Source organism: Penicillium atrosanguineum, assembly GCF_028827265.1.
Source record: "Penicillium atrosanguineum strain IBT 20685 chromosome Unknown utg000002l_segment0_segment0, whole genome shotgun sequence".
Taxonomy (NCBI): Eukaryota; Fungi; Ascomycota; class Eurotiomycetes; order Eurotiales; family Aspergillaceae; genus Penicillium; species Penicillium atrosanguineum.
This window is the reverse complement of record NW_026623134.1, coordinates 1362781-1377118: the sequence shown is the minus strand read 5'-3', so window position 1 is coordinate 1377118 and position 14338 is coordinate 1362781. Positions and strand designations below refer to the sequence as shown.

The window sequence follows — 14338 nt, the reverse complement described above, 5'->3', positions numbered from 1 at the left end:
AAATAGTCCGAAATCCGCAGGTTTGAGAGAAACTGAAGCTGCCCTCGCCTGTTAACATGGTTGTTATCTAAATGCGAGGCATATTTTCGGTCATAAAATTCGGGGGCGAATCCATGAAACCGAATATATATCCAGAATGGCAAGCAACCTTAGAAGGCTGAGTTGGCGTCCAACTTTACATATTTACCAGTCACGAGGCACTGAAATTATTATTGGACAGCTGGAAATGATAGAAATCCATTAGAATAATTGATATGCTACGCTCTATGCTAAATGCCACTGTAAATGCTAAACATCATACTCCACCTGCTCAACAGTAGGCACCTTGTTCAACTTCACATCGAAGAAGTGCGCCACAAGCTGCACACAGTCCCAAATAACCTGAACCTCTTCCTTAGAAAGACCCAAGCGTCGCGTACCCCGAATATGCCAGTGCGTCTCATTAGGCAGATTTTGGCTCATGATACCCGGCAGCACAACAAGCTGAGTGTCCACATCATCCAGCACCTGACGATCCGACAAGAACAGCCCATAAGTGATCTCCTCGGAAAGCCAAGTGAAATCCTTATGCGCAGCAAACAGATTCAAAGTACTAACCGTGTTACGCGAATACAGCTTTTGCATCCACCCGGTGCCGCGGTCATGGTTGGCCTGGTCGCATTGCCAGCCTTCGCGCGTGGATGTATAATCTTTGTCTTCATCGCGCTCAACTTGACTAATGGATATGATTGCTTCCAAGGGCTTACAGACGCCGACAATTGGGACGGCTTTGATGAGTGCTTCGCGGAGACGGCGGACTAGTGCCTGGCGGGCGGGCGAGGTCGCGTAGTCTGGCTGGCCGCAGAGGTGCAAGTAGAGCTGGTCTGCGCGCTCAGGATCTGGGCTTGCGGCTAGAGTGGCCGTGGCGAGGACATACCACTTGTCGCTGCCTAGGGTGGTGGTTTTGAAGCGGTTCTCCAGCTCTGTGAATAGCTGTTGGAAGCGGGGCTGGATTTCCGACATGGGGGCGGGCGGACTCCTTGTGCTGTAGGATACGGATGATGTATGATTGATGGGGTCGATGGGTCGGAGGACGGATCTCCTGCTGAATTGGGGAGGCTTGATCAAGGAAACAGGAGCAATGCCGATTGCTTGCAGTGTGCATGATAGTCGTAATCGACTCCGATGGCCGGAGTGGGCCGTGCGTAAGAATGGGATAGTGTGCATTTGGGAGAATGATGATTTCGAACCCATTCGAACCCAATTGCGACATCCGCTTGGTCGGAATAGCGTCGAAGATGAAGGAATTAGAAAACTAGTTTCCTCGACTGTCGGCTCCTACTCCACGGGAGCTCTCACCGGTCCTAAATGCGGTCAAGCACTCGACCCTATAGACTATACCACGAAGTTGTAAAATCTACATTTACTGGTATGGGAGAGTTACTGGAATTGACTATGCTATGTCCATTGGTAATACTAATTCGCAGTAATTGACCATCAAATGAAAATGCCACTGATGAAATCTGAGGCCGAGTGGAGTATACAAAGTGGAGCGATGTAATTGAAACTGTGCATCCTGTGCATCAACGATGTCACCGCGCCCAAACTACCCTGATTAAAGAGGAGCCCTGACGCAAACCCGAAAAAAAAAGGGTCCAATTCACGCGACCATCAAGCAGTGATAGTCGAAATCAAACGAATCTGGTTCTGGACCCACAATATGATCTCAGTGACTTCAGAGTGACATCACCGGCAGGCTCTCATCCGTCAAGTATAAGTTCGAACTTTTCCAGGGTAACTACTGCAAAATAGAATCTACTCAATCACTCATCTCCAAACAACTCTCTTCAATTCCTCCAAACTCCTCAATTCTTCAATTTCTTTATACACACAATGTCTCACAGTGCTGCCCAATCTTCCGTCGGTTCCGGTGCCTTCTACGAGGCCGGTGACCAGCGCAACCCTCCCCGATCTGAGCAGCAGGCCACCCCCTACAAGGAGGGCCAGAAGGGCAGCCACAAGAGCCTCGACTCCAAGGACGAGCGTTCCATCGCCAACAAGCTTGCTTCCCAGGGGCGCAAGGATGACTCTTCCCACCACCACAACAACGACTACAACCCCGAGGCCGAGCTTAGCAAGCAGGATCCCACCAAGCCCGTATGTCTTCTATCCAGAAAAAAATCATTGTGGGGTAACTACTAACATGATTGTTATACAGGCCAAGCTGCACGGCAACGCTCCCTCTAAGGGTGCCCAGATTGACGCAGAGCTCCAGGCTGAAGATGAGGAGCGTCTGCGCCAGAAGGGCATCAAGAAATAAATTGGTTTATGATGTATGGTGTTAAAAAAATATTTCATACCCCCGTTTGGCATGTCTGATCGAATCCGATCAGGAAGGCGTTTGGGGAAGTTATTCATGTACGATATAACGATTTGATTCTCGCTTCGACAGCTGAGGTCTTGAATGATATGATCTGAAATATTTGGTTGTCGACCGTAGAGATTGTCAAATCGTAAAATTTTGGATGTTTGGATATCATACATGGGTGGTTGTGTTTTGTCGTCACACGTTCCGTGTTATATGCCATATGTGCAGCAACATGAAGACGGAAAGCAATTAATTAATGTACAGGATGGGTCAAGCCCATGTATATATGCAGTAGTCATGATAGAGGGTGGTATCGGGTGGGTGTGAAGTAGTGTTTTCTCCAGGACGAGTGAGGAGCTGGTTGCCTGAGGAAAGCATAGTTGTTCCGGAGTCAAACCTAGTCGTCAGTTGTGACCCATTTGAAGGCACTGCTGGGATCGAGCACTTCAACTAATACCCAGGCACACCTGGTATTGACGTAAAGCGACCCGGATTGCAAATGACACTCGAGTCCGAGCTCAACCTTCCCGGGTGAATTTCGGGTCATCGTCGTGCGGCTCAGCAAAGACGTTGTTCCAGTAGTCCTCAACCTTCTGACAAAGGCCTGCCTTGTTTTTCCACGATTCGAAGACCGTTTCATATTTGCAAGTTACCCACTTGATCTCCTCCCAGAAGGCTTTTTCAGCATCGAAACCAAACCGGTCAATAACTTCTAGGGGACCAGACCACGCCCGCACATCCGTCCCATTATCGTCAATCGTGGGGGTGGTCTCCCAGCCCATACCAAAGAGATTGTCTCCCGGATTGAACTTGGGGAAGTTCGCATGAATGAAGAAGATGGCTGGAGGAGGGGCCACGGACGGATCGTTTACCCTCCATTTGCCCTGTGAAATAAGGGCATAATCCTCTCGGGGATCTGACTGAACCATGGCTGATCCCGAGTTCTTGATTGAATCGAAATGCCCGATCGGTTGCACTTTCTCACTCACCGTATAGTATGGAGCTTTGAGTGCTGCAGCAGCGGCGGTGAATGTCTCTTTGTCTCCTTCTCCGGGGCCTCCCTGGGTCAACAGTCGGAAGTATACTGAAGGGCCGTGGAAGTTGTAATAGGCCGCGAGCAAAAGAGGTGTGAAATGTGTCTTCTTGGACACGAGGATCACACCCGATTCTGTAGATTGACGGCTCGTCATGGGTGGGACCGGTTGTTTTGAGACCTGGTAATATAGAGGGGATGCCGAGGAGAACCAGAAGTCTGGCCAGGTGACCATGCCGGTTGATGTATATGGCTCCGAGTCCAGAAGATCCTCGGGTTTATGTAGCGGGAAACAATCCGCATCCATCCAAATCACTTCTTCAAAGGAAGAGAAGAGCATGGCGAAGATCTTAAGTTGAAAGTGCGCGATGGGCTCCTTACCCACGACGTCACCGATCACCAAGCATCGCGCATTCATCTCCGGAAGCACCTCATTGCAGATCCGTTTCTCCCACTCCTCCGTATCTTTCATAAATACCTCGACGGGAAGCGTGGACCCGGAGCGGCGAAGCATGCGTAGCGAGTTGATGACCACTGGCATATACGTCGAACCAGCGGTGGTTACGATTCCTCGCGTGCCCGGGGTATGTCTATGGACTGGCTTCAAGTCTTGATCCGGCTTAGTGATCTCTTTCACAAATTGGTCATGCGCTCCTTCCAATAGCCACAAGCACTCCTCCGTCACCTTGGATAAATCGGGTCGTGGGATACCCTCATTGGGATTGAAATGGACTGCGGGCGCACTGCCCAGCTTCGCTGGAGGAGGGCAACGAGGATTGTATTTAGCGATGAGAGGGTGGAAGACTTTCCAAAAGTCTTTTTGGCGTTCGACCAGAGGAACTTCGAATGCAGTGCTCGGTACGACGGAGACGGTGGATGAGGCTGTAATCGGAGTCCAGTAGAGATAAACCGTACACACGAGGAGGGTAGCTAGCATGGCGAGGAAGACGGACCTCGCCCGGCCCGGCCTAAAGAAGCCCATGGTGGAAGGCGGCCGCGGCCGAGGCCTGGAAGCCGGTGGGTGTGGCTGGTATTGGCGTCACGGAGCCGATGCAAGACGGAGGTGCAGGGGGGGGGGGGGTGATTTGAGCAAGCCTCGGGCGCACGGGCTCCGATCGACGAAGTCTGGATTTCAGACAATCCGAGCAGACTGGGATGGATTTGGGAGATGTGTAATCAGAAGGAAGGAAGGACCAGGGGGGTGCAGAGATGAAGTTGACAATGGAGTTGACAATGAAGTTAGGTGTGCGCGGCCCGCGCCAGGCTTGGCGATGCTATCATACCGACTTGCGTGCTGGATGGACTCAGGCAGCCACATTGACATTGTCCCAGGCGTGCGGGATCAGATGAAACTACGAACCTACGACACCCATGAAACAAAAGGCAACTCCAACCGCAACTGCAAAGCCACCACGTATCGCACTACTGCACCACACTCAGTCAGCCTCGGCCTCATTTTTGATCTGCGGGTTATTGCTATGAGTCGACTCCGAACTCCGCAGATGTTGGGCTAGCGATCCCCGAAGAGGACTAACTTGGGACGCAATGGTGTAGAAACCCCGTAGGATATCACCATAAGCGGCTAGAAGGAACCAGCCGATCCTGGGTCACCCTGGCCCGGTGGAGACTTTGAGCGATTTCCCCCGTCCTGAGGTCTGACTTTCTCGCATTTCGACACTAAGGCGCGGATCATATCCTCCCGGGAAGATCCCATATCCACCCCCCAATTTTCGCTTACTTTCTCCCTGACCCTTTTGACCGTCTTGACCGTCTTGACCGTCTTGACCCTCTATATACCCTCCTCTCCTCCCCAAGGTGATGGCCTCTTGAGCCGACTCCGCCCTCCGCCCTCCGCCCCCGAACCCTATTAAGTGCCGCCGTTTCAGGCCCACTTTCGGACCCGTGCCCCCCGACTTTCTCAGTTCTCAGATCTTCCTGGTCGACACATCCGTTCCCCCGTGGCCAAAAAAAGGCCTTCCCTGATCATCGCCTCATGGGAACCCGACTTGGCGCCTGTCGCGGTACTCGCACATAATGTCCGAGACTGCTCGCCCGCGGGAGCCGGCTCGGGAGCCGGCCAAAAGCAAATCCCGCAAAACCGACCCAAATGCGCCGATTCGGAAACGACGGAAGAGAACGGTGGTGAGCGGTGCTCCGGATGACTGCTTCACATGCTCCAAGCGAGGAGCTCGATGTGACCGACGACGCCCATACTGCTCCCAGTGCCTCGAGCTCGGCCGCGAATGTTCCGGATACAAGACTACCCTGACGTGGGGGGTGGGGGTTGCCAGCAGAGGCAAGCTGCGAGGCCAGAAGCTCCCCGTCATGGACGAAGGGGCTGCAGAGTCTTCCAAGAAAACTTCCAATGCACAGCAGCGGTCGCCTTCCAGCAGCGGAGGTCAAGCCCAATCCTCGTCGCAACGGACCTCGACCACTCCGCCGGCCGCGCCGTCCTCTGGCATGGGCTTCTCTTCCTTTGATGCAGGGTCCTTCAACTCGTTCGACTCAGACTCTCGCAGGCCGTCAGTCGCGTCGAATGTACCTGATATGTCGAATGGCATAGCGTGGACAATGGACATGCCGGATCCCCAGACGTGGTCCAGCATGTCTGCTGCGCATCCACAGATATCTGGACTTCCATTACCAAACCGACCAGCAATGGGCAGTCGCTCAAGCCCAAGCATATCTTCCGAGGTATCACTTGCTTATGCACCCTTGTTAAGCCCGACCGCCAGTTTCGCTACACCAGCGTGGCCTGTTGCGAGAACTTGGCCGGCTTCAAATACAGCATTCCCACAAGATGCAGATGAGGAGATCGACAGGAAAAATCCACAATATTCAATGCTGTGGGATGCTGGTCATTCGCCCTCGTATTCTCAGCTGCTTCTGGCAAGATCCGTAGGACGCACACCCCGTCTGCGGTATCTCATCAGTTATTTCGCCGAAGTCATTGCCCCCATGATTGTTGCTTTTGATACCCCATCAAATCCGTTCCGCACACATGTCCTTCGTTTGGCGCAAGGCAGTGAGGCCCTCCAAGAGGCAATTGCGACCTTGGCCACAAGCAATCTACGACAGCGACGAGAGAAAAATCATATGTCCACCGAGAGAACCCTCCCGGCTCGTATGTCGTCTATGGCGCATCGTGCTCTAACCGACGAGGACTTCCAAGATAGATACGGAATTTCCATGTCGGAGGGTTATATACGGGAAGAGAATCATCACCGTGGCATGGCCGTAAAGGCCTTGAATGCCGATCTGGCAGACCCACGTCGCAGACTGTCGGACTCGGTATTAGCCACATTGCTAATACTGTGTTTGTTCCATGGCTGTGACACTGGTGTTGCCGAATTTCGAACACAGTTTGCTGGTGTCACCAGGCTCCTCGCAATTCGAATGCGGCATTCTCCAGTCTTGACGGATGATATCAAGTGGTTCATCCGCATGTTCTCTTGGTTTGACACTCTCACTGCGACTACAAATGACCGTGATGTACAGCTTCGCGGCAAATGCCTGGAAATCAGCTCGATCACTGATGGTGAATGGGGGTTGGAGAACTTGGCTGGCTGTGATGGACGCCTGTTCAAAATGATATCTCAGCTAGGCCGGCTGAACCTACTGAGTCAGGACCAACAGCCCAACGAATCTCGACCAGCAGATGTGACGATCCCTACCGCCTCATTACCCCCATCCATGATCTTCCCTGGCTGGGATAGTGTTCCTTTAGCCTCTGGATCAGGAGCCATGGCGGGTGATTATGGATATTCTATGCCTACTCCACCACAGAGCAGCGACCAGGCTCGAAGGCCTTCATCTCCCGCATTCTGGACCGAATGGTACTCATTACGGCAACGCCTCGAGTCCTGGCGATTCGACCCACCGACTGGACCACCCGTTGAGGCCTCGTTCTCCTCGCCAACTCTGTCCGCGTCCACTCTGTCCTTCAATCCCTCTCAATTTACACCAACCCCTCCAACCTCGCCATCATACCAGGTGGCCAACGAGAATCTTCAAGACGTCTACCAAATATCTGAATGCTTCCGCCATGCGGCGCTTCTTTACTGCGAACGACTTGCAGAGCCAAGTCTTCCATCCCAACACCCTCGCATCCAACACCTAGTCCTTCTTGCTATGCACTGCCTCTTCGCTGTACAGTCGGATGTCTACCTTCTGTGGCCGCTGTTCATCGTAGGATCAGAATGTGTCCAAGAGGATCACCGTTCCGCCGTTCGAAATCGCTGCAGGGATATCTCCAAGGACTCTGGATTTGTGAACAACATCTCTTGTCTGGAATTGCTGGAAAAGATCTGGGCAGAGCATTCTGAGGAGTCCTCGTATCCTGTATATCCCTCCGATTTGGGTCCTCCGCCACCGCTGGATGGAAGCGGAAAGACCATAACTTCTCAAGCCTTCCGCTGGTCTCGAGTCATGCAGGCGAAACGGGGCGATGGAGAATACATGGTGGCATAATGATAGCCTAGCCTTTGTTGATATTTCCAAAGTTCATCACATGGCACACGGCGTGCGGTGATGACTTCGTTTTGGGCATCTATTTGGCGGGCTGGACGGGTTTATTTTGATATTGGCGACATGGATACCTGCACACTTGGCGGATATGATACCATTCTTTGTGACTTTGTATTGTTCTTTTGTTGATAGAATCTGCCCATCGGCTCTCATATGCAGAGAGCTGAAAATGAGCCGGGGGGGGGTTTGCATTGTACATACTCTTTACACTATACACGTGCATTGACCTATTACCCATTACTCAACCGGGCAGTTTGTCCAGTCTTCCTCCCTGTAATTACCATCCTAAGACCAACTTCGCATACCCGAACCTTATGCCTGCCAGACTTGGATTATTAAGCTCTATCAAACTGCAACCCGGTGGAGCGCGCGTTGAACCTTCGGGCCATGGCGGAACGGGGCAGCCGCTCAAAGAGAAACGTCACCGCCACACCGAGAAGTCAGTCGCCCAGGATCTAGCCCCTGAACACGGGAAACAAATCGCATAGCCCCTATTCGCGAAAATCAAGCATGGACACTAGGGTTCAGGGCAAGGGCAGCCACAGGACCCTCTGTGATCAATGCGCGCACAACGCACAGCATCAGAAATCCAAATCCCCAAATTGAAAACGAAAGAAAGTCAGAAATTAAGAACATAGCCAGACCGGTCTTCGATGCACCAGACGCCCCTAGCACGCAGGTGCCGTCGCCAGCGCGTGTATGTTTTGATGCTCAGATCGAGCTCGAGCAAGGGGTAGAATGATTCATCAGATCTGCCGGCAAAGCCCCGATTTATCTATTTGTTATTGGACTAGGCACCAGAGGGTTACCAATTAATTAAGGCGATAGCCAATCAGTTAATTTCCACCGTCTGGATCATAAGCAAGTCTTGGGAAAATTACATGAAATGTGAGGAACAAGCGTGCAAGGACCATATCTGTATTCGCACGCGCGAGCCCCCTGAAAGGAGGAAGTTAGATGTGAAATATGCTAGGTATTTTTTCAACTTGGTATTCCAGGTGTAGACCTGTTGGATGGACCTGAATCATCTAGCTACTGAATGGTGGCCCTAGAAAGGAAGACAAAAGAATCAAATCAAATCAAATCTTTGAAAAAGTAAAGCATAGAGCCACAGAGGTACAGAAGGGTCGTACAGATCAATGATCCAGAGTGAGGCTGGTTGATATGCGCATGCACCCCGTGCCCCACCTCGCAAGGTTCGGAGACCCCCCTGTTTGCTACCGGTGCTGCTTCCTGTTGGTCCTTATCTCGTTCCTTGTTTCCAGAAGGCGATCACTGCCTCGGCCCCCCAGCTGAAGCTCTCAGCTTACAGTATATCTGCCTGGCACACGATAAAAATAGGATACGGGTCATAGTTGCAGACGACAGGATAAGACAAGCTCAGCTATGTTATGACTGGGCCAGGTCATATCAGAAGATGCAAGACACAAACCGAATGAACGCCATGTGCGACGCTGAACGATCGACGGTGCCTGCTGGTGGCGCAGGATTGTGCTCCGTTTGGCTGGGCGAGAAAGGGCTTTCGAGAAGGCTGTTGACTCATCTAGAACCAGCCATTGTAAGCACTCCTTGATTCAAGGATAGGTCTCTTGGAATTCTCGGTGTATGCCCTGTAAGGATATGCGCCTGGGGGGTTTATTTTTTATTTTTATTTTCTTATTTTCATTTTTTATTCTATTTTCATTGTGTATTCCATCCCTGCGGTTGGTGCGTGAGCATAATGCTGGATGGTCGGGTTGTGGTATTTGCGGTCAGCAGAGCCTTTCCATCTTTACGCTCTTGAGCTATTGGGTTGGAGGGTTTCAGCAGCACCCGTTGGTGAGAAGTGGATTGGACGTCATAGTCCTGTTGTTTCTTAGGTCAGGTGGATTCTAAGGTTATTATGGAGCCTGGTCTCCATCAGGGCATTTTTAGGGCTTCAGCGGTCGCACTGGATAGCTATTCTTCCCAAGACAATCTTCATTTATGTTGCTTGCCGTTATTGAGAATGATCTTTGAGACTTGATCTTGTATCTTTAATTCATTTGATCTATTTTAGTTTCTATTTGTGTCTCCTTCATCGCTTAGATAGTAGGGCTGCATCAACGTAGCCGAGTGTCGGCATTCACCAGCATTTGAACGCTATTTTTGCAGTCACGCGGAGTATTTTGAACCCACACAAAGACGCCCTTTGTGTTATTCAGCCCTCTCGGCAGCCATAGGACTGGTGGAGGATGCAAGTTGCGGTCTGCGAAGCTCGTCTGCCTGTCTCCATTTTGGCCCAATACAGCGATTGCTGCCCAGCGACGCAGCGGTAAAGCCCATGCGTGGTCTGTGATGTTGCCCAACGAGCCGGATTCAATCCGTGTAAATGGGAGACCCTGATGGGGGCTTCTAGTTCTAGTTCGAGAACTAAGAAACTTGCCATGGCAACACCGGTGGGTTGGTTTGTTGGATGGAGTCTGTGGAGTCGAACCGCTGGACGAGACGGGATGATCCGTCAAAAGTCCGGCGCAGCGATCGAATACCCGCGAGCCAACCATGGAACCGGTCACTGGCGTTATCACCGTTATTTCGAGTGTTAAGAGGACATGCATCGTACGCAGCCCATATCACAAGGTGATCCTGTCGCCGAATGGTGAGAGGAGATACATGCCCACCTGGGTGTTCATGCAGATGAAGTGTTCAAAGGAAACGAGGCAGCCCTTATTCTCGAAGCCTAGCAAGCACATGGCGGCCCATCCAACAGAGGCTTGACACGCTTGTCACGCTTGTCACGCTGCGCCGATGCTGCTATCCAGTTCTAAAATCCAAATCCCCGGCCGGCTCAGCCAGTCGCAGCCCAACTTGCACCGAACTTACTTATGGTGGCGACATCAGCCACCCACCTGCCCAGATAGACGAGTCATCGACGTTAGCAAGAGTCATACTAAGCTACGGAGGGTTGCAAAGGCAGCATTTGAGTTGTCGCCCGACGCTGAGAGGCCTGTCAGCGCAGTTGCAGATAGTGCAGTAGCTGGAAGTCTCCATCTGGGCTAGTATGAGGGGTAGCCTTTGGTGGAGGTACTTTGGACTTGTCTTTGCCGTCTACAAACGCAGCCAGTAAATAAGAGTCAACAATACTACCACTCAGTCAGGGGAGTGATAGTTGATGAAAGATTATTCAACTTGAGTCATGATTCAAGCGTGTAGAATGTCTATGTAGAGAGATATAAGATCGGCAAGGGAACGGAGTATAGACGAAATCCGCATACCACGTAACAAAACCGAAACCCACTTAAACGCCACGCTCCACCGCGCTAACTCGCACGCGCCCACATAAGTGATTGGGCGTGGGCGTAATCTATTTCCCTTTCATCTTGGGTTGAATTTTTCCCATCTCCACCCCTTCTCGGCTCCATATACACAAATCTCCCCCCTGGGTCCATCTTCTTCTTACACTTACCTGGACTTCTAGTCCTATCTGGAATCTTCAAACTCTTTGGCATCGCCAACGCCTTCGGGATACCGAATACCGACGTTCAAATGCACTCTCAGCACATTCAGTGTCAACCCTCCTCTCTCCGATCGGAAACCGTACCACGGTGACGGTCCTACTCGACCTCTTTTTGACCTCCAGTTTTCTCTGTCGGCGTCTTTTCTTTTTTTTTTTTTTCTGCTATTGCGCACGATATCCTGTATAATATACTCGGGTCTTTTGTTTCATCTCTTTAGTGTTCTATTCCTCGCAACTCTCCCCTCTCAAACTCCCTGATAATCGGCTCATGCTTGGTCGATAATGTATCATTACACCAGTCCACCACCCGGGTGGTCTTCCTACGACTACACCCAGTCGCCACCCACCTCGCCTCACTACGCCTACTACGCCTCTCAATACGCCAACACATACACATCGCCTCGCGGCACGGGTACGGGCACGGGCACGGGCACGGGCACGGGCACGCGACGACACACTCGCAAAGCCAGCTATACGGCCACCAAAGACTCCAGCTATTACTCGGGTTACCCGCAGCCTTTCTACGAGGCGACGCCTGAATATGGCATGCCGCGCAAGCACGATCATGTAAGTGCTTCTTTCGCGGGCTCGCCCAAACACCGTCGCACCCATACGACTGGTCATCCTGCGGGGGATGGCCTCGGCCCCGGTACCGGCACCGGATTCCACTCGCAATGGCAGCAGCAGCCCATCTTTGGTGTGGTTGACGATGCATTCGATGTTCCGCGCTACGCTTCGCGCGAGCAGCCCAGACGCCCAGGCCGTCCCCCGGCCACGACTCCCAAACGAGATGGCCCTCAAGGCCATCGTCGCACCGCTTCGACTTCTCATCGCAAATCAAATCCACCCGCTGATTCTCACTTTTACTTCAATCAGGTTCCTAACTCCGAGGACATCGAATCAGCCCGTCGTCAACATACTCGTCGCCAGTCCACTTCCACCCGCACTCCCAAGCCCAAACCACCTCCTGCCTCAAAACCGCCACCCGTCGCTACCGAGGAGGACGCCGAGCGCGCCGGTATCCCACCCGGCTACTCGATCAAGAACTGGGACCCAACCGAGGCCCCCATTATTCTCCTCGGTAGTGTATTCGACGCCAACTCTCTCGGCAAGTGGATCTACGACTGGACCGTTTTCCACCATGGCGCGTCAACCCCCATGGCCGACGTGGCAGGTGACCTTTGGCTTCTCCTGATCAAACTTGCGGGCAAAGTCAAGCGAGCCGACGAATGCCTCCCCCGCATCCAGCGGCAAGATGCAGCAGAGGTGGTTGAAGACTTTTTAGAAAGCGGTGATCGACTCTGGAACCGGTTCAAGAAGCTTCTGAAAGCATGTGAGATGTTCATGTGGAAGGCCGCCAAGCGAGAAGGTGGCAAGGGCCCAGTCTCTATGGGCCGCAACGCGGGTTGTGAATTTGTCGACTCAATCTTCGGTCGTGACCGGGAGCTTGAAAACACCGAAAAGTTGATGAACAGTATTCGGCTGTGGAATATGCGATTCGACGCCAATTGCGAAGACATCCTTCGCCGACCGTCTGCTAAATAGACGGTCAAATACAAAAAGAAAAGAAAAAGAAAAAAGATAGGGGAAGAATCAATATCCCACACCGAGAGGAGCTATCCCGACAGAGATTATACCGTTTGATTTTTGATTTTATACCGGGAGCATTTTGATATGCATTTCTGCAGCGCGTTGGGTTTGGCTTCGGCTGGCTTTACTCGTTACATGGTCACTCTGTTTTGGATTCCCATCGGTCTCGTTTTTTTTTGTCTCGTCCCACGATTATGTGCGAGACGAACCCCCAAAAGAATCTTGGTTTCGGCGCCTTTTTTTTTATACTCTGATTTCGTTTCCATCTGGGGGCGGCGTCTACTCTATTTCCGGCGTTGGCTATAATGCCGGTTGTCGAGTTATGTGCTTTTTCATGCGTCGTTGATGTTTGTGTCATTCTGCTTCGATGATACCATCTTGCGATTTCCTATATTACCAGATTTTCCTTTGTTCATTTCCTACTGTTTTTTTCTTTTTGATTGTCCAGCTCAGTATTCTGTGCTACCAGTCCTAGTCCTGTTTTGATTTTAATGTTGGGGCCGGAGGAACCGGGTTGTAGATAGAACCACGACCTCAGCATTTTATAGAACCACATGTTACACTCGTTAATCTTGCATGTTTCTTTCCATGTCTTTCCTTTCCATTCTCATTTCCTTTGGTTTTGAATCAATACATTCCCGTATCGCCATTATTTCCACGTAGACCCTCACATCCCCGCTTTTACCCATGTTACCCAGATAGGCAGTGATGTGAGATAGCGCGGGCTGCGGCGCGTAGCGCTGCACAGTACCTACGTCCGCATTCTAGAGCATGCTTCTCTGTACGCCCGAAAGCAGGTACCTCCCTGCAATGACGCCAAGGCTGATGTCACCGACCAATGCGTTCATACAAATAAGTGCCGGGGGCCTATGCGGTGCATATATGCAGGTGACGATGCTTGCCACTGGTGTTTCCTCGCTAGCTCGCACCCGAGGGGTTGGTGGGTTGGTGTGTGGCGACCCTATCATGTCGAGCGGGGTGATCTTAGTGTGTGCTGCAGTGCGGGGTGCGATTACAGCTTACATCCTAACGCGCAGGAACTCTGCACGGGATTGTGACTGTGCTCGTGTTGGCCATGTGGCTTTGATTAGCGCTTAGTGCAGTTGCCCAGTTTGCCCTATGTGGGCGTTTATGGTTGCGTTTGCCTTGGCGGGGTTGTGGTTGGAGCTGAGATGGTGGCTATAGCCGTTGTCACACCATGGACAAAATTTTAGGCCTCTTTTGGTAATCTACGGTAATCTATGAGTGACGGCTTTCTACAAAGAACAAGGCAATGTTTCCGTATCCCATCGTGCCTTGCTAGGTGACCTATCCGCTTTGTCCTATCGTTGTCGGTCTCTGTGATGCCATTGGCGCTAGACCCAGT

At 51.7% G+C, this 14338-nt stretch overlaps 5 protein-coding genes across 5 annotated transcripts; 3 read left to right on the top strand and 2 right to left on the bottom strand.

The window, feature by feature from the left end:
- Nucleotides 1-288: 288 nt before the first annotated feature.
- On the bottom strand, nt 289-1002 carry N7443_002263 (uncharacterized protein; the record flags this gene model as incomplete). Its single annotated transcript, XM_056882319.1, has 1 exon — nt 289-1002. One exon carries the CDS (start codon nt 1000-1002, stop codon nt 289-291), a length of 714 nt encoding a protein of 237 aa, XP_056744160.1.
- Nucleotides 1003-1872: 870 nt separating this feature from the next.
- N7443_002262 (uncharacterized protein) lies at nt 1873-2299 on the top strand (the record flags this gene model as incomplete). Its single annotated transcript, XM_056882318.1, has 2 exons — nt 1873-2136; nt 2198-2299. 2 exons carry the CDS (start codon nt 1873-1875, stop codon nt 2297-2299), a joined length of 366 nt encoding a protein of 121 aa, XP_056744159.1.
- Nucleotides 2300-2865: 566 nt separating this feature from the next.
- N7443_002261 (alpha-mannosyltransferase) lies at nt 2866-4362 on the bottom strand (the record flags this gene model as incomplete). Its single annotated transcript, XM_056882317.1, has 1 exon — nt 2866-4362. One exon carries the CDS (start codon nt 4360-4362, stop codon nt 2866-2868), a length of 1497 nt encoding a protein of 498 aa, XP_056744158.1.
- Nucleotides 4363-5414: 1052 nt separating this feature from the next.
- Nucleotides 5415-7850, top strand: N7443_002260 (Zn(II)2Cys6 transcription factor; the record flags this gene model as incomplete). The annotated part of the gene is made up of 1 exon (XM_056882316.1): nt 5415-7850. The coding sequence occupies one exon, from the start codon at nt 5415-5417 to the stop codon at nt 7848-7850; it is 2436 nt and encodes an 811-aa protein (XP_056744157.1).
- A 3814-nt stretch (nt 7851-11664) lies between these two features.
- On the top strand, nt 11665-12927 carry N7443_002259 (uncharacterized protein; the record flags this gene model as incomplete). Its single annotated transcript, XM_056882315.1, has 1 exon — nt 11665-12927. The coding sequence occupies one exon, from the start codon at nt 11665-11667 to the stop codon at nt 12925-12927; it is 1263 nt and encodes a 420-aa protein (XP_056744156.1).
- Nucleotides 12928-14338: the final 1411 nt, after the last annotated feature.